Raw genomic sequence first — 21,886 nt, 5'->3', positions numbered from 1 at the left:
TTTAGTCAGTGCTTTTAAAACTAAAAACCAAAGCAGTGTCCTGAAACACAGGAATATTTTTAAAGCTTTAAAAAAACCAAACTGGAAGATAGAATTAAGTGAATATTAAGTGATCATACAGATTGGAAGAAACTACAGACTGTCTCTCTTCCAGAACGAGAAAAATTATCCTCAGCATGCATGTGGAAAGAGAAATCCGGAAACCATTACTTTTCCCCAGTAATCCTGTATGCACGTATTTGTCAAAAATCCAAAGGTCTACACAGGTGTTATTTTTTATGTCTAGGTGTGCTGAAGTGTATGTGTATGTATGTACATTTGTGGGATGTAAAAGGGGTATCTTAACTTACCTTTTCTGCCTCCTCTAGGATTTTATTCAGGTATTATTCTAGATTGCATAAAAAGCAGTAATGTACTTCAGTTGTTTTGGCAATGTGGAAGTGCAGCTGTTTCTCCCGCGGGAGTAAATAGAGGTTATTCTTAACTCTAAGCTCTCTTGAACTAAATGCTCATCTTTATTCTTTCCCTCTTTTTTTTTAAAGTGGGCAGTTTGCTGTAGTGAAAAAATGCCGTGAGAAAAGCACCGGTCATCAGTTTGCAGCAAAATTCATCAAGAAACGGAGAACGAAATCCAGCCGGCGCGGAGTGAGCCGGGAAGATATCGAGCGAGAAGTCGGCATACTAAAAGAGATTCGACATCCTAATGTGATCACTCTGCATGATGTTTATGAGAACAAAACAGATGTCATTCTTATTCTGGAACTGTAAGTATCTCTAGAGACCTGGGGAGGAGTAACAGAATATTTATTTGTTTGTTTGTTTTAAAAAATTAGCCACTTTATCTGAGAATTGCACAAATGTAATCAATGTTCCTTATCACCCCAGAAGAAGATAGATAATAGCCTGAGAGTTCTTTATTTTTAAGTCAGAGTTGTAGCCTCTTGATTTCTACACATATCTTTCATTCTAAAGGCACTGCAAAGGTTAAAAAAAAAAAAAACAGCATATTTAGGAATCTTTTCTGCTTGTTACTTTAATCATTGTTGATGTGATGGATCCAAAAGAATAACCTGGAGCTAAATAAACTGATTTGGAGATAAGAGTAGAGGGAAATAGAGATTCTAAGTGGAAGATAGTTTAGCAAATGTTACTGTGTTTTATGTTGGTGTAAAGTAAAGTAGTATCACTGAATGCTTTTTCTCTTTCTAAGCCACATAACAGAGAACAGAATTTTCCCAGTTCTGTCCTGTTGAAATGTAAACTGAACTTTCATATCCTTGTCGTAGTTCCTATTTTTCATCCAAGGTTATTGCTAATGGATTGAGGTAAATACGTCAGCAGAGAATGCTTCTGCATTGTTTCAAGTCTGGCTTCAAGTTCCTCAAAGACTGCAAGTTTAGAAGTTAAGCGTTACTCATCTGTGACAGTTTGGCAGTGTCTGCTGGTGGGATGTGCATATGTTTACATTGTTTGCATGCCTGACGCTGTATTATTGCCATACTTGCACGGTATCAGTTAAATGTGCTTTGAAATAAGTATTTCATGCAAGCAAGTGATTTGGTACCAGAAACTTGGGCAGCACTTGTGTCTTTTCCTTATCTGTTCATGTGATTTTTCTTATATAAGTTATGTCTTCCTGTTGTTTAGCTTTGGTAAATGATATTTCTACTTACCTAGTGTTGCATGCTTTCAGTAACACATGTATAGATTTTAAAAGAAAACTGGGAAGTAGCTTTTGGAGTTTCATCTTTTCTATGGTGTATATACATGCATGATACTGCTTTGTTACGTTAGAACATATTTTTACACTTCTAGTCCAGCATGTGATTGTTTATTGTAATACTTGCTGTAGTCTGGGTTGGTTTTTTAGTTCCGTAAGTATACACTTGCATTAGTTTGTCAACTTTGGATAATTTAAGCAAGTTTTGTTTTGTTTTTTTAAAAAGAGCTGTATTATCATCCTGTGTGAAGTAAAACTTCCTTATATTCCTGTCAGAATATCTACCACTTCTCATTTTTGTTGAGAACTTCTTAAACGCGTTGTGAATACACAGCAAAATTAGTATGATGCTCCTTCCTCTCACGACTTGATATTAGCTCTCGCATTCTTCCCCTCTGTAACCTTACTGTCAGTGTATGGCTGCTTCTGTGGTGCTTTCTTTCTGCTCTGTAATGTGTCCACATGAAATCAGGCCAGTGTCTGGAGTGGAAAGCTCTGAGGAAGACCCAGTAGTCAGGGACAGCTGTAGGAGGAGTGGGGCTGCTCTGACCCAGACCCTCCTTTCTACATGAGATAGCAGCTGTTTTGGCAGCAGGGCTACTGTGTGTCTGTGTGTACCCACTAACGTTTATCAAATGGAAACAGATATTGCTTCTGACAATATGTGTTAATATTTTGTAAGCTCGATAGTGTGAAGCTCACCAAACTGTTTGCATTGCGGTGTACCTAATTGTTTTGCCTAGTTTAAAATCCCCATATAGTTTCAGTTGGAGATTTTTTTTTTTCACTTTTTCAAACTGCTGTGTGAGTCTTTCAAGTTGAAGACATGCTATTTGGCGCATCATATTTATTTAGTTAGAGGGTCAAAGTGGAAAAAATGACACATTAGTGATCCCTTTGCAAACTGAATATACTAATTGCTGTAAAGTTTTGTAATTCTCAAAATCACTATGATATTATGTAAAGCTATTGAAAAGGCAAAAGATTGTTATTTTAATGGCATGCTTAAACACTTAAATATGTAATCCCTTTCTTTTAAGGTTCTAATATGCGTATTTTGCCTAGGGACCTACTCCCCCAACATTCTTTTTTCTTACAGAACATCTTCAAAGAGAACAGAAATAAAGCTGAAAGCTCATTAAATAATTTGTTTTGCTGTCCTCAGAATCCATCCTAAGTGACCATTTTCCCTTTGAATTAGCAAATAGCATTGTTCCTGGGACTTGTGTTCCTTTTTGACTATAAGATGAGACAGTACACCACATACAGACAGAATTCTGTGTAACTTATTTTTTCTAGAATTTAGACAGAAACTAAAAATCAACATTCCAGCTATGTTCAAAACAAAAACCCAGAAGAAACACTGATTTCTTATTAGGAAGCAAGTGTAATAACAAGAGGAGTGATGGGGAAAATTACCGCTGGTTTCTGTTCTTGGTAGAAGCTGCACCTTGGAGACATCTAGCCGCTGCAGCTGCCCTTTTGGTGGCTGCCAGTAGATGTTAACCTGCAGAGTCTCAGGACAACGGCGTTTGTTGCCTGTTCACTATTGGTTTTTATCCCCTGGTTCATCAAGAGGTTTGCAGTATTGCATGCAGCCTCCTAAACGTTTTTCTGCATTACCAGTCATCTGTTTCTCAGAGGTGAGTGTAGAAGTTTTCCCTTCATTCCCTTGTAGCAAATACTACGTCAGCCAGCGAAGTATTCAAGGTGGCAATCTGTATGCAGAAATATGTAGGCAGTTCATTAATTATTGCAATGGCAAGGTCCTCACAAGACTGAATGCAAAACAGAGCCACATATCAAAAACTTTATCCACGTAGGTGCTCAGAGGTTTTTCTCTGAACTACCTTATGTCAAGATACTGACTACAAAAGAAAAAAATTACATTTAATTTCTGACACTTATAAATCAAGTGCTTCCTTAAAAGATTCATCAGTCACACACAAGCATGACATATCCTTGAAGAGCCGTACTTTAGTACAGTCTATTGGTATATTTAGAGAAATTGGGCATTTTTTTTGTATTTCTAGGTGTTACTTAGTGGCAAGTGTGTCCTTGATTTGGAAATAACCTTTGAAATGCCCACTCAGTGGGCTGTTTCATCATCTTGCAAGGAATGCTGTGCATATTACGTATCAACTGGAAGATGCTGTCTTTTCGTCATCTAACTTAAAACTGTAATACTTTTTTCTCCTATCACACAAATAATGGAAATAGTCAGAATTTTGTAGTACTTTTTTCTCTCCAGCTGCAGCAACTAGTCTCTGTTATATCTTAGCAATATTAAGCTATTTCCAGTGGGCTCTGATGAAGCCATCGCTTTATCAGACTTCACGGACTAGAAAACACAGATGCCTCTGTTGCACAGTGATAATTATTTTCTTTCCTCAAGCATGTTTTGCATTTGCTTGGTTCCCCTTTTGCTGGTCTGTTGGTAACCTTAGATGCATAATCCCTTTCTGTTCTATTTTGTGTTTCCTTCTGCTTTATTATATCTTCATTTAGACTGCAGACCTACAAAATATACTCAGTATGTGGTGCTTTGTAGAGCCTTGGCTATGGTTTCTGGGTGCAACTACAAAGAATAAGTACCCTTATCCTGAATTACATTGCAGTTCCTTAGAATCCTCAAAAGTAATGCACATTGTCTCACTTTTTAAAATAGCTTGATAGCAATACCTGACTTTTCACTGGGAAGCTATAGATGGAGTTAGGCATTCATGTTTTTCCCTGCAAAAAAAACACACCTTAATTTCTGAATTAGAAATCTGTATTTAAGACCATTATCTTTTGTAGCATAGTTCTTAATGATGAATATCTCTTTCTAAAGTTCAAAAAAGAAGAAGAGGAAAGCTTTGAAAGTCTTAGCTCAGAAAGAGGGGAATTACATTAACTTGCAAGTGATTGTGCATTAAATACTAGTTTTACTTTCTTTAAAATGTGGTCCTGTGCATGCCAGTGTCTCAGAAAGAGTATCCACCTTATTGGTACCTTCATAATAGTAACCAAAACAGAACAGAGCAAGGAGAGGATGATATATCCATGTATAAAAATTCTGGTGATGTCATGAGTTGCTCATTGAAGAGTAAATAAGCGCAAATAACGATGATCTCTTTAAATTCCTCTTCTGTCTTATTGGGGAGTTAATTTAACTTGTTACATCCATAATAGCTTGGCTTCCAGAGAAGCTTGAAGTCTGCACAGAGTTTCTTTACCTTTTAATTGGCTTTTGATAGAAATAGCTCAGAAGTTTTTGTTAGCTTTACCTCTAAGTCATAAGAAAGTTGTTTTTGAGTGGCCTTGTGCTGAATTTTGAGAGGAGGATTGAATCTTCAGGGCTTAGTGGGATGTAACAGCAGGTAAGCAAGCGCTGCACTGCTAATTTGTAGATGTTGTGACATCTTTTGACTTCAAAATCCTGAATTGTAGACCTGCAGATAGATGCACAAAGGATGTGTAGATAGGTAAGAATGAAGGCTTGACAGGGCTGAAAATAAAGGAAAGTCAGTGTAACTCTGCAATGCACCAAGCCCATCTCAGAGGGAAAGCACATGGCTTCTGGGCTCTGCAGGCCCTGAGCAAAATGCATGGTGCACTTGTATGCTAAACCTGAATGCTCTTCGTACATTAAGTTTGAATGTTTGAGGCAGGATGAAAATACTACGGCACTCCATTGGGCTGAAGTTTCGGTAACTATGTGCGTTATCCAAACTCTGGGCACTTTGGGAAATTCAGTGATGAAAACCTAAATGACGGCCATGTTTGGGTGCAGGAAAGATTCACAGGAGTGTTCAGGTCTCCTTCTTAGTGAGATTTAACTGCTTAAATCTTAGTCCCGGTTTTGGTGCCTGTGTTCTCTTCTGGCTGGCCGTTCTAAGGCCAATGCTTCTTGTTTAGTATAATTGAAGAATTTAGGCACACTAAAGAGAGGATTTCATGACAGTAGCTGTCTCTAATAGAAGCTGGACAAATGAAAATGACAAGGTGTAGTGACACAGTAACATGCCATGATTTTTCTGGTAGCTAGATAAAGAAAAAACTAAGTACAACGTTCTTCAGTGGGTAGGTAACATAACAAGCTATTAGCCCTATTCTGCACTTTCAGAATATTTGGTACACTTTGTACTTCTGAGGAGTGGGTTGGTAATAGCACAGTTCATGAAGGCTGTGAAATGAAGTGGATGTAAAACTGCTTAACCTTAAATAAAACGGAAGTAGCAATATTTCAGTCTAGTCGTGGGCTGATAACTTCTGTTTGGAAATAATGCAAGGGGTCATACAAGAGACATTTGACCACAGACTCCCTAGTGAAAACATTTGTTTTGCAAGTCGACAGAAGAAACTTTTGGATTAGAGAAGAATTCAGATAATTTACCAAATTTAGTCTGCTTTAAAATGGAATAAATTGGTTCTGGAATTCTTCCTCCACTTTACTAGTTGATATAGGTTTGAAATCTAAGCAAAGTTAGACCTTATAAGCTTCAACCTACTAGGTCAAGTTCTTCAAACAAGGAGTTTGAGTTTAGGTTTTGGTGTTTGTTTGTGTTTTTTTAACTTCATCAGAAATACTTAGATAATCATTAATTATCATTTAGGTGCTATTACAATATGAGCAATGTGATCAACATGGCATGTGACTGAGTTGTTACGAGGTAACCACGCTGACTTTGAAGGTTAATTGGTTCTAAGTTCGCTGTGTAGGTTCCCATAATGACTTCCTCTGAGATCAGTTCTGTTTCATAGTTGAGAAAGCCTGGCAACTTGCAAAAGCACTATCCAGAAATCCTTTTTCCACAGGCGTGATGTATTTTCTTTGCCAGAGGGAAATATGTGGGTTGCAAACACATCTGTCAGCCTTCCTTTGGGAAGACTGGGAAATGCTTTTACTACTATTGCATTTTGTAAGAAAGAATGCAGTAGACCTGAAGCTTTATTTTACTTGTATGAGTTCAGGAAGGCTAGCACCTCTATCTAGAAATACCAGGGAAGCAACACATACCAGCTTTGCTCTTAGTGGAAATGTATATACACAATATTTCTAAAAACATGTGTTCTGCTACTTGAAAACAGCATAAAATGTTGTCATGTTATAACAGTGAAAACAGATTTACTCAGCCTTTATGACTTTCTATGTTATAGCATGCTCAATAACGTGCCATTTAGGGTTGAGTTGTGACCTCCATCAATCACAAATTCTTATTTTATTGAGCAAAATATTTTAAGAACCTATTATGACTGCAAAGTAGGACTGTGACTTGGTTTAAAGGTAAACAGAAAGGTTTTATACAGGAACATTAAAAAATTAGTTCTTTAAAGGAAAACAGTATGTGAAGGTGAACATAGAGGTTTTGCAGCTGTAAAGGAATTTAGCTGTGACTGGGCTGTAATCAAGTTCCTCTGTTAATCTGAAGGGGTATAAATTGTTGCCCATCAGTCGCTTGCTAGCACTTTGGAGGTCAGAGTTGGGTTATGGCACAGACGAACTGCTCAGAAAGCTGTCTCATAATTCCTACCAGTCAAGACAGAAATTGAATGGAGAGCTCTGTACTTCCAGAGGATACTAGGTACAGACACACCAAAGTGCTCTACAGGAAGAAACACTTGTGCTCAGTGAACCTCTTGCCTCTGCTCCCTTCAGGAAGCAATCTTTATCCAGCTTGTGGCTGGTGGCAGTCTGTTAGACACTGACTACATGGGCTGCTCTGCGGAGCCCCGAAGGCGGGCTGGGAGTGAGTTTGCATGGCTCTGGAAACCTGCCCAGTGGTCTGGTTTCAACGAGATTTCAACAGGGTGTTTGTCCACCAGCAACCCCAAAGCTCACTTAGAAACAAGGTTGGGGCATTGTAATGGAGGTGGAAATGTGTACTTCTTGGGAGAAGCTCAGTCATAGGGGCTGATGTCTGGAGTTGTCTGCCCCATCTCCTTTAGATTAAGACTGCCTCTGTGCGTGAGATGGGATGTTCACATGTACTTGGTGGAGTGAGGCTTTCTGCTTGGCTCCTCACTCCGCCTGAGAACGTGACCATATGATAGTAAAATGTGCAGTGTCTATTTACTGTGGAACTGTGTTATCTTGGATGGGGCACAGGGCTAGACTTGAAAACACAGCAGCATTTCAGGAGGTCTGCAAAGACTGCAGTAGCTTATGTAGTGTCCTGGTTCCGGTGGGGATAGGGTTAACTTTTCCTGGTATTCCATGCCATGTGAGCCACGCCCACCCTGAGCTGCCGGGGGAGGGGGCAGGAAGTTGCTGCTTAAAAGCTGGCTGGGGCGGCCCGGGTCCGGCCGGCGAGCGGCGAGCGGCGGGGGAGCGGCGGTTCCGTAATCGCGTTTGTATATTCCCCTATCCGTGTTGTTGTTGTTGTTGTTGTTTGCCTGTTCCCTTTGCTGTTCTATTAAACTGCCTTTGTCTCAACCCAAGAGTCTTGCCTTTTCTTACGATTCTTCCTGTGTTTGGAAGGCACGAGCGAGCGACACGTGGTTCTTTGTTGCCGTCTGAGGCTAAACCACGGCAGTCCTTTTTGGCGCCCAACGTGGGGCTCGAAGGGTTGAGATAACGACAGAATCCAACTAGAACGTGGAAAAAACGGTTTTGGTTTTTTTTTTGTATGCATTTATTTTATTAGGTAAGTAGTCACTGGTCATCATGTTGCTTGGTTTGTTCTCATGGCTGTGTTACATAAATTCCTATATGGCTTATGTACTCCCTGCGATGCTGTTTACCATGTCTGGAACAGGGATGAGGATTATCATTCTGCTGTCCTGTGCGATATCTGTTTATGATATGATAACATCACTGTTCAGACGGCTATTTTGGGGTGTTTATGCGGTTTTGCTGTCCTGTCCGTACATTGGACACCGTCTCTCAGAATTTGTTAATAATTTCCCCAGCCCTTTTGCCTCCCTTTTCTCCTTCGGGTCAGGTATGACAGCTTTTGAGAATTTTGAATATCCTTGGGATACTCAAACTAGCGTGTTCGTAGTGCTATGTCTCCTGAATACGTTCCAGGTCTTGTTTTGGGTTAAGCGACTATTTAAGACTACCACCCGGAGATCTGCTCCGAGGCTGGATAGTCAGGGGTGGCATGGCATGTGGGAGAGCATGGGCAGGTACCTAGAGAACTACTCACCTCCAATGGTCTGGGACTTCACCCCTGAACAATTACAGGACCCTGATAAAGTGGTAGAATATTTGAAGGGAAAATGCTGTGGCTATTCTAGAGAGGCACAACTCACCGCGCTGTGCTGGGCCCTGGCCAGTATCTACCAGGCACTGCTCAGAATTATGCAGCACCCTCAAGGGGAAGAGATGGAAACCAGACCTGCGGCGGCCCCTGCTGCAGCCCCTGCGGCGGCCCCTGCGGCGGCCCCTGCGGCTGCTGCAGCCCCTGCGGCGGCCCCTGCGGCTACTGCAATCCTTGCGACAGACACTGCGGCTACTGCAACCCCCGTGGTAGCCACTGCCACTGAACCAGGGAACCAACCCATGCCAGTATCAGTTGCCCCCATACAGAAGAAGAAGTACACAAAGAAATCAGTTCGCTTAGTAAGAGATGATGATGAACCAGGGCCATCACGAGAGCAGGAGGAAGAGGCAGAACCAGAGATAATTACTCGATCCCTATCCTTGAGTGAGCTGCGGGATATGCGAAAAGATTTTAGCCGACTTTCAGGCGAGCACATTGTCACCTGGCTGCTCCGGTGCTGGGATAATGGGGCCAGCAGCCTGGAATTAGAGGGTAGGGAGGCCAGGCAGCTGGGATCCCTGTCTAGGGAAGGCGGCATTGACAAGGCGATCGGGAAAAAGACCCAAGCCCTCAGCCTCTGGAAACGACTCCTGTTAGGCGTAAGGGAGAGGTACCCCTTCAGCGAGGATGTTGTATGTCAGCCAAGCAAGTGGACTACCATGGAAAGAGGTATCCAGTACCTGAGAGAATTAGCCGTGCGGGAGATGATTTATTATGACTTGGACAATGCAGACTTACCCACAGACCCTGATGAGGTGCGATGCACAAGGCCCATGTGGCGGAAGTTTGTACGGAGCGCACCATCGTCATATGCCAACTCCCTGGCAGTAATGGAATGGAAAGGTGAAGAGGGACCAACGGTGGATGAGGTAGCTGGCCGGCTCCGGCGATATGAAGAAAGTCTCTCTTCCCCCCTTGTCTCAGCTGTGGAGAAACTGTCGCGGAAGGTCCAGCAACTTGAAGAGAATATGTCCTACTCCCCACCTGCACGGGCCAGCATCTCAGCTATTAGAAGCAGGCATTTCCCCACTCAAGAGAGAGAGTACAGAGGGTACACACCACGAGGCACCCTGTGGTTCTACCTGCGGGACCACGGAGAGGACATGAGGAAGTGGGACGGACAACCTACTTCGATCCTGCGGACACGGGTACAGGAGTTGCAAGGAAGGACAACCACAAAAGGGGATCCCTCCAGGAAAAGTGCCGCCCCAGTTTCCAGTGGGCCGTTCCCCAGACAAAGCAGAAGGCTTGATCTTGCTTCTGATCCTCTTGAAGGAACTTCCAAGTCATTTATGCAAGAAGTGAGTAATGGATACTATGACCAGTATTAGGGGGGCCCTGCCTCCGGCCAGGTGGAGGAAAGGGATAACCGGGTTTATTGGACGGTGTGGATTCGATGGCCTGGCACATCAGACCCACAGGAGTATAAGGCTCTAGTGGACACGGGTGCGCAGTGTACTTTAATACCATCAAGCTATAGAGGGGCAGAACCCATTTGTATTTCTGGGGTGACAGGGGGATCCCAAGAGTTGACTGTACTGGAGGCAGAAGTGAGCCTAACTGGGAATGAGTGGCAAAAGCATCCCATTGTGACTGGCCCAGAGGCTCCATGCATCCTTGGTATAGATTACCTCAGGAGAGGGTATTTTAAGGACCCAAAAGGGTACCGCTGGGCCTTTGGCATAGCTGCTTTGGAGACAGAGGAAGTTAAACAGTTGTCTGCCTTGCCTGGTCTCTCAGAGGATTCTTCTGTTGTGGGGTTGTTGAGGGTCAAAGAACAACAGGTGCCGATTGCTACCACAACGGTGCATCGGCGGCAGTATCGCACTAACCGAGACTCTCTGATTCCCATCCATGAGCTGATTCGTCAACTAGAGGTTCAAGGAGTGATCAGCAAGACTCGCTCACCCTTTAACAGTCCCATATGGCCGGTGCGAAAATCTAATGGAGAGTGGAGGCTAACTGTAGACTATCGTGGTCTGAATGAAGTCACGCCACCGCTGAGTGCTGCTGTGCGGGACATGCTAGAACTCCAGTACGAACTGGAGTCCAAGGCAGCCAAGTGGTATGCCACGATTGATATAGCGAATGCATTCTTCTCAATCCCTTTGGCAGCAGAGTGCAGGCCACAGTTTGCTTTCACTTGGAGGGGCATCCAATACACCTGGAATCGACTGCCCCAGGGGTGGAAACACAGCCCCACCATTTGCCATGGACTGATCCAGACTGCACTGGAACAGGGTGAAGCTCCAGAACATCTGCAGTACATTGATGACATCATTGTATGGGGAAACACAGCAGAAGAAGTTTTTGAGAAAGGGAGTAAAATAGTCCAAATCCTTCTGAACGCTGGTTTTGCTATAAAGCGAAGTAAGGTCAAGGGACCTGCGCAGGAGATCCAGTTTTTAGGAATAAAATGGCAAGATGGACGCCGTCAGATTCCAATGGATGTGATCAACAAAATAGCAGCTATGTCTCCACCAACTAGTAAAAAGGAAACACAGGCTTTCTTAGGTATTGTGGGTTTTTGGAGAATGCATATCCCAGATTACAGTCAAATTGTAAGCCCTCTGTATCAAGTAACCCGGAAGAAGAATGATTTTAAATGGGGTCCTGAGCAACGACAAGCTTTTGAACAAATCAAACAGGAAATAGTCCATGCAGTGGCCCTGGGGCCAGTCCGGGCAGGACAAGATGTTAAAAATGTGCTCTACACCGCAGCCGGGGAGAACGGCCCTACCTGGAGCCTCTGGCAGAAAGCACCAGGGGAGACTCGAGGTCGACCCCTAGGGTTTTGGAGTCGTGGATACAGAGGATCCGAAGCCCGCTACACTCCAACAGAAAAAGAGATATTGGCAGCATATGAAGGGGTTCGAGCTGCTTCGGAAGTGGTTGGTACAGAAGCACAGCTCCTCTTAGCACCTCGACTGCCGGTGCTGGGTTGGATGTTCAAAGAAAGGGTCCCCACCACACATCATGCAACCGATGCTACATGGAGTAAGTGGATTGCACTGATCACGCAGCGAACTCGAATGGGAAACCCCAGTCGCCCGGGAATTCTGGAAGTGATCATGGACTGGCCAGAAGGCAAGGATTTCGGAATGTCACCAGAGGAGGAGGTGACGCGTGCAGAAGAGGCCCCACCATATAATAAACTGCCAGAAAATGAGAAGAAATATGCCCTGTTCACTGATGGGTCCTGCCGTATTGTGGGAAAGCATCGAAAGTGGAAGGCTGCTGTGTGGAGTCCTACACGACGGGTTGCAGAAGCCAGGGAGGGACAGGGTGAATCGAGCCAGTTTGCAGAGGTGAAGGCTATTCAGCTGGCTTTGGACATTGCTGAGCGAGAAAAATGGCCAGTACTTTATCTCTACACTGACTCATGGATGGTGGCAAATGCTCTGTGGGGGTGGTTACAGCAGTGGAAGCAGGGCAACTGGCAGCGCAGAGGCAAACCCATCTGGGCTGCTGAACTATGGCAAGATATTGCTGCCCGGATAGAGAATCTGGTTGTGAAAGTACGCCATGTAGATGCCCACGTACCAAAGAATCGGGCCACGGAGGAACATCAGAACAACCAGCAGGTGGATCGGGCCGCTAGGATTGAAGTGGCTCAGGTGGATCTGGACTGGCAACATAAGGGTGAACTATTCATAGCTCGGTGGGCCCATGACTCCTCAGGCCATCAAGGGAGAGATGCGACATATAGATGGGCTCGTGACCGAGGGGTGGACTTGACCATGGACACTATTGCACAGGTCATCCATGAATGTGAGACATGCGCTGCGATCAAACAAGCCAAGCGTTTGAAGCCTCTTTGGTATGGAGGGCGATGGCTGAAATACAAATATGGGGAGGCCTGGCAGATTGATTATATCACGCTGCCACAAACCCGTCAAGGCAAGCGCTATGTGCTCACAATGGTGGAAGCAACCACTGGATGGCTGGAAACATACCCTGTGCCCCATGCCACTGCCCGGAACACTATACTGGGCCTTGAAAAGCAAGTCCTGTGGCGACATGGTACCCCAGAGAGAATTGAGTCGGACAATGGGACTCATTTCCGAAACAGCCTCATAGACACCTGGGCCAAAGAGCATGGTATCGAGTGGGTGTATCACATCCCCTATCACGCCCCAGCCTCTGGGAAGATAGAACGATACAATGGACTGTTAAAAACTACACTGAGAGCAATGGGTGGTGGGACTTTCAAACACTGGGATACGCATTTAGCAAAAGCTACCTGGCTAGTTAACACCAGGGGATCTAACAATCGGGCTGGCCCTGCCCAATCAAAACTTCCACGTACTGTAGAAGGGGATAAAGTCCCCGTAGTGCACATGAAGAATATGCTAGGGAAGACAGTCTGGGTTAGTCCTGCCTCAGGCAAAGGCAAACCCATCCGTGGGATTGCTTTTGCCCAAGGACCTGGGTGCACTTGGTGGGTGATGCGGAAGGATGGGGAAGTCCGATGTGTACCTCATGGAGATCTGATTTTGGGCGAGAATAGCCAATGAATCAGATTGTGTGCTGTTAATTGCTAAGTAACACTGTCACTGTATGTCCTCATTGCTATCAGTTGTACTACAAGTAAGGCACAGGGGTGATGGGATAAGAACTGATCTCAGCAGCCGGCGCCCAGCAGTTTCCTCAAGATCTACATCTTCAGCCTACAGACTGCGTGCATGAGCCACACCAGGTGCACCAGTCACAAGCTCCGAAAAATACAGCATGCAACAGACCAGCACCACCCAGCATCTCACCTGCCCTGAGAGACTGTTCTAACAGATGGAGCCCAAAGCCGTGGATTAAAAGAACTCAACGGACACTTTGGAGGGATGACCCATAAACTAAGGGTATTATATGTGTGTATATATATATATATATAACAGGGGAAAGTGGTGGCAATTCATTGGAACCTGCTGGGCATGGCATAGATGGTATGGAATAAGGGGTGGATAATGTCCTGGTTCCGGTGGGGATAGGGTTAACTTTTCCTGGTATTCCATGCCATGTGAGCCACGCCCACCCTGAGCTGCCGGGGGAGGGGGCAGGAAGTTGCTGCTTAAAAGCTGGCTGGGGCGGCCCGGGTCCGGCCGGCGAGCGGCGAGCGGCGGGGGAGCGGCGGTTCCGTAATCGCGTTTGTATATTCCCCTATCCGTGTTGTTGTTGTTGTTGTTGTTTGCCTGTTCCCTTTGCTGTTCTATTAAACTGCCTTTGTCTCAACCCAAGAGTCTTGCCTTTTCTTACGATTCTTCCTGTGTTTGGAAGGCACGAGCGAGCGACACGTGGTTCTTTGTTGCCGTCTGAGGCTAAACCACGGCAGTAGTCAGCGTCTTACTGGCTTGTTCTGGCCCATTTCTTATCTGTGCTATCTGGAAGTCCAGTCAAGATCATCTAGTGATTCTTAGTGTATAATCTGGTTATGAAATCTCTGCTGGTAGACCTGGGGGCGCTGTAATCCGGTGAATTAATTGTGGCAGTGAAACTTTTAAAGTATGTTGAGTGTGGACCTGTATTAATGCTCTACGACTTCCTTGAAGTAATTGCCTTGCAGCAATACCATGGTTTTCTGTATATCTGTGGTGGTACAGCTTAATATCAGACCTGCCAGAGTAAACAGGAAGGTAGGGAATAAGCAGTCTTCCGAGGAGCGTGAAGAGGAAGCTAAGAAATACAACCTGTGTTACTGTGCTCCCGTGGGGTTGTGGGTTGCAGCCCTTCATGTATGGGAAGGGTCCCTGGAGGCTGCCTGAAGCAGAGGGGCCTTTCGGGGAAGCCAGGCATTTCTGAGCTTCCAAGTCGTCTCGTGTGTTCTAGTTTAACACTTTACTTACTCATCATTGCTTTAAATCCCCATTTCTCTCATGCCTTATTTTGCTGCTGGTGAAAGTAAGCAGCAGGAGAAGCTCGCTGGACACTGGGCTTGCCAGCAATGGCAGTGCCCGAAGGGGGAACACAGGGTACTGAGCTCGCCCCCAGAAGCTGGGGAGTTACCAACAGGAGAAATCGCCATGGCCAGCTCTCTGAGGTGAACCCACGTAGGATTTCACCCAAGGCTTTAAGGGTGAAGTGCGTAATGTGGAGAGGCACACAGAAGTCCCATAGACCCGAGGTACAGCTGCTTCTGGAGCAAAGCTTTGAGTGCATTACATGCAGTCCCTCCTCAGTCACCTACTCCTTAAGCAAGGGCTGCCGAGTCACTAAAGAAGCACGTACCACTTTTGCTAATTAACTTCCAATTTTAAGGGAAAAAAAAAAATATTTTTTTAAATATTCTTGAAACCTCAGTTTCAAGATTTGCAAGCACTAGCTATATTACTTGTGAAGTACAGATAACATTTTATTTTGTGCTATTGTAAGGCCTAAGACATAATCATAAAAGAAATGTCACTACAGCTAACCTGTGGCAAAAACAGGAGGATAGTACTCAGCAGTGCTAGAGAAGAGCTATGTGCGATCTCATGCAATTAACTATTCACAAATACAAATGCATCTTTGAAATGCATAAAAATGCACGTACAACAGACTTGTCATTTCATGTAGTCTAAAGTTTCAGGATATGAAATTGCACAAAACAGAATGATTGCGGATAAGAAGAAGCTGAAGATGAAGAGGCTTTTCACATGTTACACAAATACAGTTAGGTTTCTTTCTTAGATATCAAAAATAAAACGACCTTGGGAATTAAATCTTTCTTTTGGATTTAAAAGGAATGTGTGTAATCACTAGTACTAGATGACTAGTAAGTTTCACAGAGACTTCTTTCACAGGGTGTGTCATCCACATGAAAAACAGACCAGTTAACCATGTGTTTGGTGCAGTTTTTCAGCCTCTTCCCCAGCTGAGGGTCTGGCTCTGCTGGCTCACCAAACTGTGTGATGGTTAGCCCAGTGCCAAGCCATGCCGAGTGCGTAAAGGTGCTGGGTTTTGCTGGGACTGCAGCCAGTGCTGGGGAAGTAGCCACAGTGAGTGTGACTGTTCCACGTGGCATGCTCCAGTTAACAGCCTCCCGGCAGCTGCAACAAACATCACTGGGAAAAATGTGGAAAAAAAGTTCCATATGACCCCGACATCCCTTATCGCAGTCATTGGAAACGAAGAGAAGTGCCAGCACTGTATCACCATCCATGTTTCTGTTCATCATGACAAAGTGCTGCAGAGATACAGACCTTAGCCTGAAAACCTTTTGCTATTTTTTCAGTCAGAAGCAAAGAATGAGAGAATATGCATGCGTATCTATTTGTAAGATGTTTCTGACCAGCCTCTGTAAAATAATGGACTGTATTTAATCGTTAAGAATTCCATTTTAATGTCTATACAACAAAAAAAGATTATTAAAATGACCTCTCTTCCTTCCAGTCTATAATTCTTGTATTTAATGGCACTTTGTTTCAATAATTGCTTTCATGCAGAAAATATTACAACACAAATAATACCCAGAACAATACTCTCATTATCGTCTAGGCAGCTCAGTGAAAGCTCCAAGAACTCATTAAAATACACTTTTCATGCAATTTGCATTACAATAATGCAGATTAAGTCTCTTGAAAAGTAGACATGATAAAGAAGTCAAATGTATTTCCAGAAATTTGCTGGGACTGTTTAGCTGTTGTTATATGTTAATCGCATTATTTTTCATAACCAGAACTTTAAATTGTGAACAGATAATTTTTTGCCTGCAGAAAGGCAACATAAATTAGGGTGTACTTTCTAAATTTTTTTTAATATCAATATAGCGCAAAATATAGCAGATAATATGACCATCTTTGCAGTGTCTAAGACATTTCTGTGTCTCTGATTCTGTGATTTCTGTGCAATAATGCTGCTTTTATAAACAGAAAAAAACAGTTTTCCACAGTGGACAGTCATCTCCGTATATATCCTTAAACTGAAAGGACGTTGGTTGTTAATTTTAAGAATAGTTGTAGTTCATGCTTCCTATTTACTTCACTTTGGTGTCTCTTTTTCTGTTGACAATTATTGTCATCACTCCCGCCAGATTGCTGACTGAGCTGCGAAAAGGGTCATCCTCGGTTTATTCCTGTCCCTCAGATACAAAAATCTAGATGTGCTTATGTACTCTCTTCACTTCTTACCCCTCTTCCTTCTGCTTGTGCAGCTAAGACACTTACTGGAAATAGTCTTAAGCGCAGTACTGGCTTTTCCTTGTAGGAAAGGTGTAGTAATGTTCAAGTACCACACACGTGCTGAATGTAATACACTATTTCAATGAATGGAATGCATTTTCAAAGGGTTGAATGCTTTGTGGAGTTCAGAAACTGAATAGTAAGACAGCTACCAGTAACGGTTTCAATGGGAGATTTAAATTTTGTCTTTTTCAATAGAGGGGTGGAAATCTGATATTTTACTGGTAGTACAAGCTAATTCATGTTTTATTTTCTAGATGTTCCATTACATTAGTACGTTTGAGTATACTTACTTCACATTTAATTTTATTCTTTTAAATGTGTGTACAGAGGGTAGGTGGGGTTTACTTCATTTAAATTTAGATACAGCCAACCATGTTTGTTTGGTTTTTTAAACCTTTTTTTGTTCAAAAATAAGACTTCTCTTCTTGTATTCTTTTCAGGGGGGAGGAGGGGCAGTTACTGACTGTTATGGATATTGAATTAAGTAATCTTCATCTTCTATTTTGATATTGACAACATTTAAAGCATCTGGATGCTTTTCAACGCTGTTCTGAGAATAGCTTAAAGGAACCCAGTGGTTAAAATAAGCTCATTAATAACTCTGCTTTTGCTCTCCAAGTGTTGCAGGTGGAGAGCTCTTCGACTTCTTAGCTGAGAAAGAATCTCTCACAGAGGAGGAAGCCACAGAATTTCTCAAACAGATACTTAATGGTGTTCAGTATCTCCACTCTCTGCAAATTGCCCACTTTGATCTCAAGGTGTGTTGAGCAGATAAAAACTTTGACAACTGCAAGCAATATCCATTAAAGTCTTTTGTAACACCAGCCACAAACCTGCCATCATGCAGATCTTGGCCATAGTTCTGTTTTGGTAGCTTATGTAGACAGGGGAAAGCTCAGCCATTGAAAAGAAATTACTGAACTGTAAATAGTTTCCATCTGTTTTTAATGTAAGATTCCTCATGGAAAATGGCAACTTCCGATGAAATTAAACCATTCTGAGGAAGCAATCTTGAAATAAAAATTATGATTATGATTTTATGGAATGCAAATGGGATCTGGATGAAACATTCTGAACAGGATGCACTTTTTCAACTTTTTTTTTTCTGTTGTGCACATTTTGTGTTCACGTGAACATTATTTATAGATACTAAATTGAAACAGTACAGACTTAAAAACAAAGATCCTTGTGGAGCAGACAGAGCACATAATTTCCTCTTTCTTTGCTTTCAGGGCTTTTTTGTTTGTTTTTAGAAAAACGGTTAATTGCATCCTCTTGGTAATGAAAAGAAAGCTTTTGCGTCTAAACTCAGTTACTGCTTTTTTAATGTTTTGATTTCAGAATGTTTTCTTCTGTAAGATATTTTTCAGAGGTAGGCAGCTGAGCATTCCCTGAAGTCTGCTGAAGTCAGCAGCTACATCTATAATAGGAAAAGGAGGCATAATTATTATATTGCAGTGCAGTTCTGAAAGGGGTGCTGTGTTCTGGGGATGAGGTGGGGAAGGGAATGGTTTTCAGGTTAAGCATACCTTTTCCAGTCTCATCCTCATTACCTACGGTAATGGTAATATATTTGGTCTTTGTGTGACAGTCAGCAGAAGACAAGAATTATTATTATAGTAAGAAATACATTTCTTACAATATGAAATGTAAACACATGGTTGTAATAAAACAAGGCTTCCTTACACCGGATATCAAGAATATGTGAATTAAAGTATGCAGAACAATAAAAGTATGCAATAGAAATGTAGGGAGGGAAGGAAGAATATTACATTTGCACATTTCAGCCCCTGTATATTGGGAAGAGAGGTAAAAGAAGGGTGATGATGAAGAGCTGTCCTTAATGACTCCAGAAGTCCTTAACAACGTGAGCAGGATGGATGTAGCTCCAGACGCTCTTCAGAGCACGCCAGCTCTGTAGTTTATGCCAGTTTACAGTAAACGCCAGTTTACTGTAGTTAATTTTTAGCATGGACATGACAGAATGTGGAGACTAAGTAGCTGGTTCTGTATGCTAGTTAAACTGATGGAATGCAGAAGCAGTCTCCATTGATGATAATCCTGACATTTTGTCTTCTAACTTTGTTCTGGTTTTGCAAATCTTTATTGTAAAATAACCTAAAGTCTGTATTTTAAAATATAGCTAGAAAAGACATGAGAACCTGCTCTTAATCCCTTTTTGTACATTGAGCCTTAAAGTCTAGGAGCTGGACCATTCCTAAAGTTTCTCTCGGAGAGCCAAAGGCAACAAGATACACCTCTCTACTTGTGTAGTGTGAAGGAAACCTCTTTCAGGGAGTAATGTTAACCAAACCCAAATGATAATTTATACGACTTTGTTTCTTGCAAGCTCCTAGCACTGCTTGAATGGCTGTAGCACAGGGGCTGTGTTCTTTACTGAAGACAGCATGTTTCACTTAGGATCAGTCCACATAAAAACTGTGTATTGACAGGAGGTAAAATCTTGGCCCTGTGGAAATCATAGCAGTCTGTCATCAACATGAAACCATAGTTTACTGTAGTTAATTTTTAGCATACGTTAGATCATAGTATGAAAAGACAGGATTTTTCTGCTGAAGAGGCTCAAGGCGGTAAAGAGAAGTGTTCAGTGCGGAAGAATGCTGTTACGTGTCATTTTGTACCTATGTATAATCTCTCTTTCTCTCCCCCTTCCTCCTTTTCAAAGCCTGAAAACATAATGTTGTTGGACAGGAATGTACCAAAGCCTCGAATCAAGATTATTGACTTTGGTTTAGCACACAAAATTGACTTTGGAAATGAATTCAAAAATATCTTCGGAACACCAGAGTTTGTTGGTGAGAAAACTGTTGTTTCTTCAAACTATTCATTCTCAGTCTGTGAAACAGTATATGTGGTTTAGCTTGGTTTGGATGAGTTACAGGTTATGTAATTTGTGTGTAATTCATGACATTATGAAATTTAAATAAGCAATCCTTAGCATTCAGTTCCAACTTAGACTTGATTAAGGTGTTTTTATCTATCAGCATCTTAGCTTATTACCTCTGACATATGTAGGCTCAGAGTGACATGGATCTATACTTTGACTAGGTACTGATCTTCCTGCTTTCTCCTTTAGCTCCTGAAATAGTAAACTATGAGCCTCTTGGTCTTGAAGCAGATATGTGGTAAGTTATTGGATCTACTTGAAATAAATCTCTCACGATTATTCTTATGTTCTAACCTTTTTTTTTTCTCTCCTCTCTCTCCCTCCATCTGTTTCTCTCCCTCATCCTTTTTTTTTTTTTCTCTTTTCCCTTCACTCCAGGAGCATTGGTGTGATAACTTATATTCTGTAAGTACCAAAATCTATGGGTGGTTCTTGCAAATGATGGGTTTTTTAATTCTGATTCTATCCTCTGGGTTTTTGGTGGTGTCTGTACAAGTCAAACCATTTTGATTACACATCATGATTCAAGTTGAATGATCATGAAAGCAATAGTATAATTATTGAAAGAATGGCCGTTAATCATCATCGAGATAGAACGGGAAGCTGTCTTCAAGTCTGTAGGTGATTTTCCACAGTGGCTTTATCTTAATATTCAGCAAAAATTTATCTTAAAATAACAACAAAGCTTTTGCCCAGCTAGATCACATCTTCCTCAAAGTACATTTGCGGTCTTAAAGCAGAAAAGAAAAGTGTTCACTTTCTGTGGTTATTTAATCTCAGAGGATTGAAACAGCAATGTTGCAATGTGATGAGAGGAATGTTCTGTCTTGCTTGCAGTCTAAGTGGTGCATCACCATTTCTTGGAGAAACCAAACAGGAAACATTAGCAAATGTGTCTGCTGTGAATTATGAATTTGAAGAAGAGTTCTTCAGTAATACCAGTGCCCTAGCTAAAGATTTTATACAAAGACTTCTAGTCAAGGATCCAAAGTGAGTTGTTTCTCTTGTGTATGCACTGTTGCAGACTATGTCTCTAGTATTTCAAATTACATGATACTTTGAGATGTTAGTTTAATAAATGTATAGCAGTTTGTATTTTTTGCTATCTGAAATAGTTCTGTCTTCTATTCTATTAAAGGAAGAGAATGACTATTCAAGATAGTTTGCTGCATCCTTGGATCAAGGTTAGCATGTAATTAATTCTCTGTTGTCCTGTTTTTAATCATTCTTTATTTCATACTTAGCTTTCACTTTCTAAGTTCATTAACAAGGAAAATTGGCATAATTGTTTAATATAACTTGCTGTTTTGGAAAACTAATACATGCAAAATGTGGACTTCATTAACATATCCTCTATGTAGGTTAGCAATAGGGAAGTAGCCCACTATTGAGATAAAAACCATGCTCAGGCAGAGAAGCTAATTTTCAGGGAACATTGCACTGACAAAGATACATTCTCTGAATCCAGTCCAGTTTCCTTTCCTGTTTGTCATCTTCTAATCTCCTTATTTAGATTGGGCAAAAAAGGGTCATCTCTCTTCTGTCTTTCTTTAGACTGAAGAAAGCAGTTGATGCAGGGTGGTGGTCTGCTTCTTCTTTGTGTTCAACAGCGTTTGGTTTGGATCAAGCTATTGTGGTACTACTAGGTTGAGAAGGAGTAAATGGTACCTATCATTCTTCTTAATGTGTGCCACTTAATTTTTTCAATTCCCTATCGCATTCTAATTGTGAGTAGTAAACCTCTTTGGTGCCACTGATTTCCCAGGTCTTGGGGATGCACAGTAGGTATTTGACCTCATTCCACTTCCCACAGAAACAGTTAGCAGAATATTTATCCGTGCCACAGCTGCTCCAT

The 21,886-nt window shown here is 42.2% G+C and overlaps 1 protein-coding gene across 2 annotated transcripts in view; it reads left to right on the top strand.

Annotated features, from left to right (window-relative positions):
• DAPK1 (death associated protein kinase 1) overlaps positions 1-21,886 on the top strand; it is a 98,073-nt gene that overhangs the window by 40,776 nt on the left and 35,411 nt on the right. Inside the window, exons 3-9 of one of the 2 annotated variants that reach the window (XM_054185410.1) lie at positions 543-764; positions 17,743-17,881; positions 19,810-19,939; positions 20,221-20,269; positions 20,410-20,436; positions 20,869-21,021; positions 21,170-21,215. In XM_054185410.1, the coding sequence (XP_054041385.1) occupies positions 543-764; positions 17,743-17,881; positions 19,810-19,939; positions 20,221-20,269; positions 20,410-20,436; positions 20,869-21,021; positions 21,170-21,215 (766 nt within the window). The remainder of the gene's footprint in view (positions 1-542; positions 765-17,742; positions 17,882-19,809; positions 19,940-20,220; positions 20,270-20,409; positions 20,437-20,868; positions 21,022-21,169; positions 21,216-21,886) is intronic. The other variant, XM_054185411.1, reaches the window with a different exon arrangement.

This window comes from Rissa tridactyla, chromosome Z (assembly GCF_028500815.1).
Source record: "Rissa tridactyla isolate bRisTri1 chromosome Z, bRisTri1.patW.cur.20221130, whole genome shotgun sequence".
Lineage (NCBI taxonomy): Eukaryota > Metazoa > Chordata > Aves > Charadriiformes > Laridae > Rissa > Rissa tridactyla.
The sequence above is the reverse complement of the archived record's forward strand: the minus strand, read 5'-3'. Positions and strand labels throughout refer to the sequence as shown.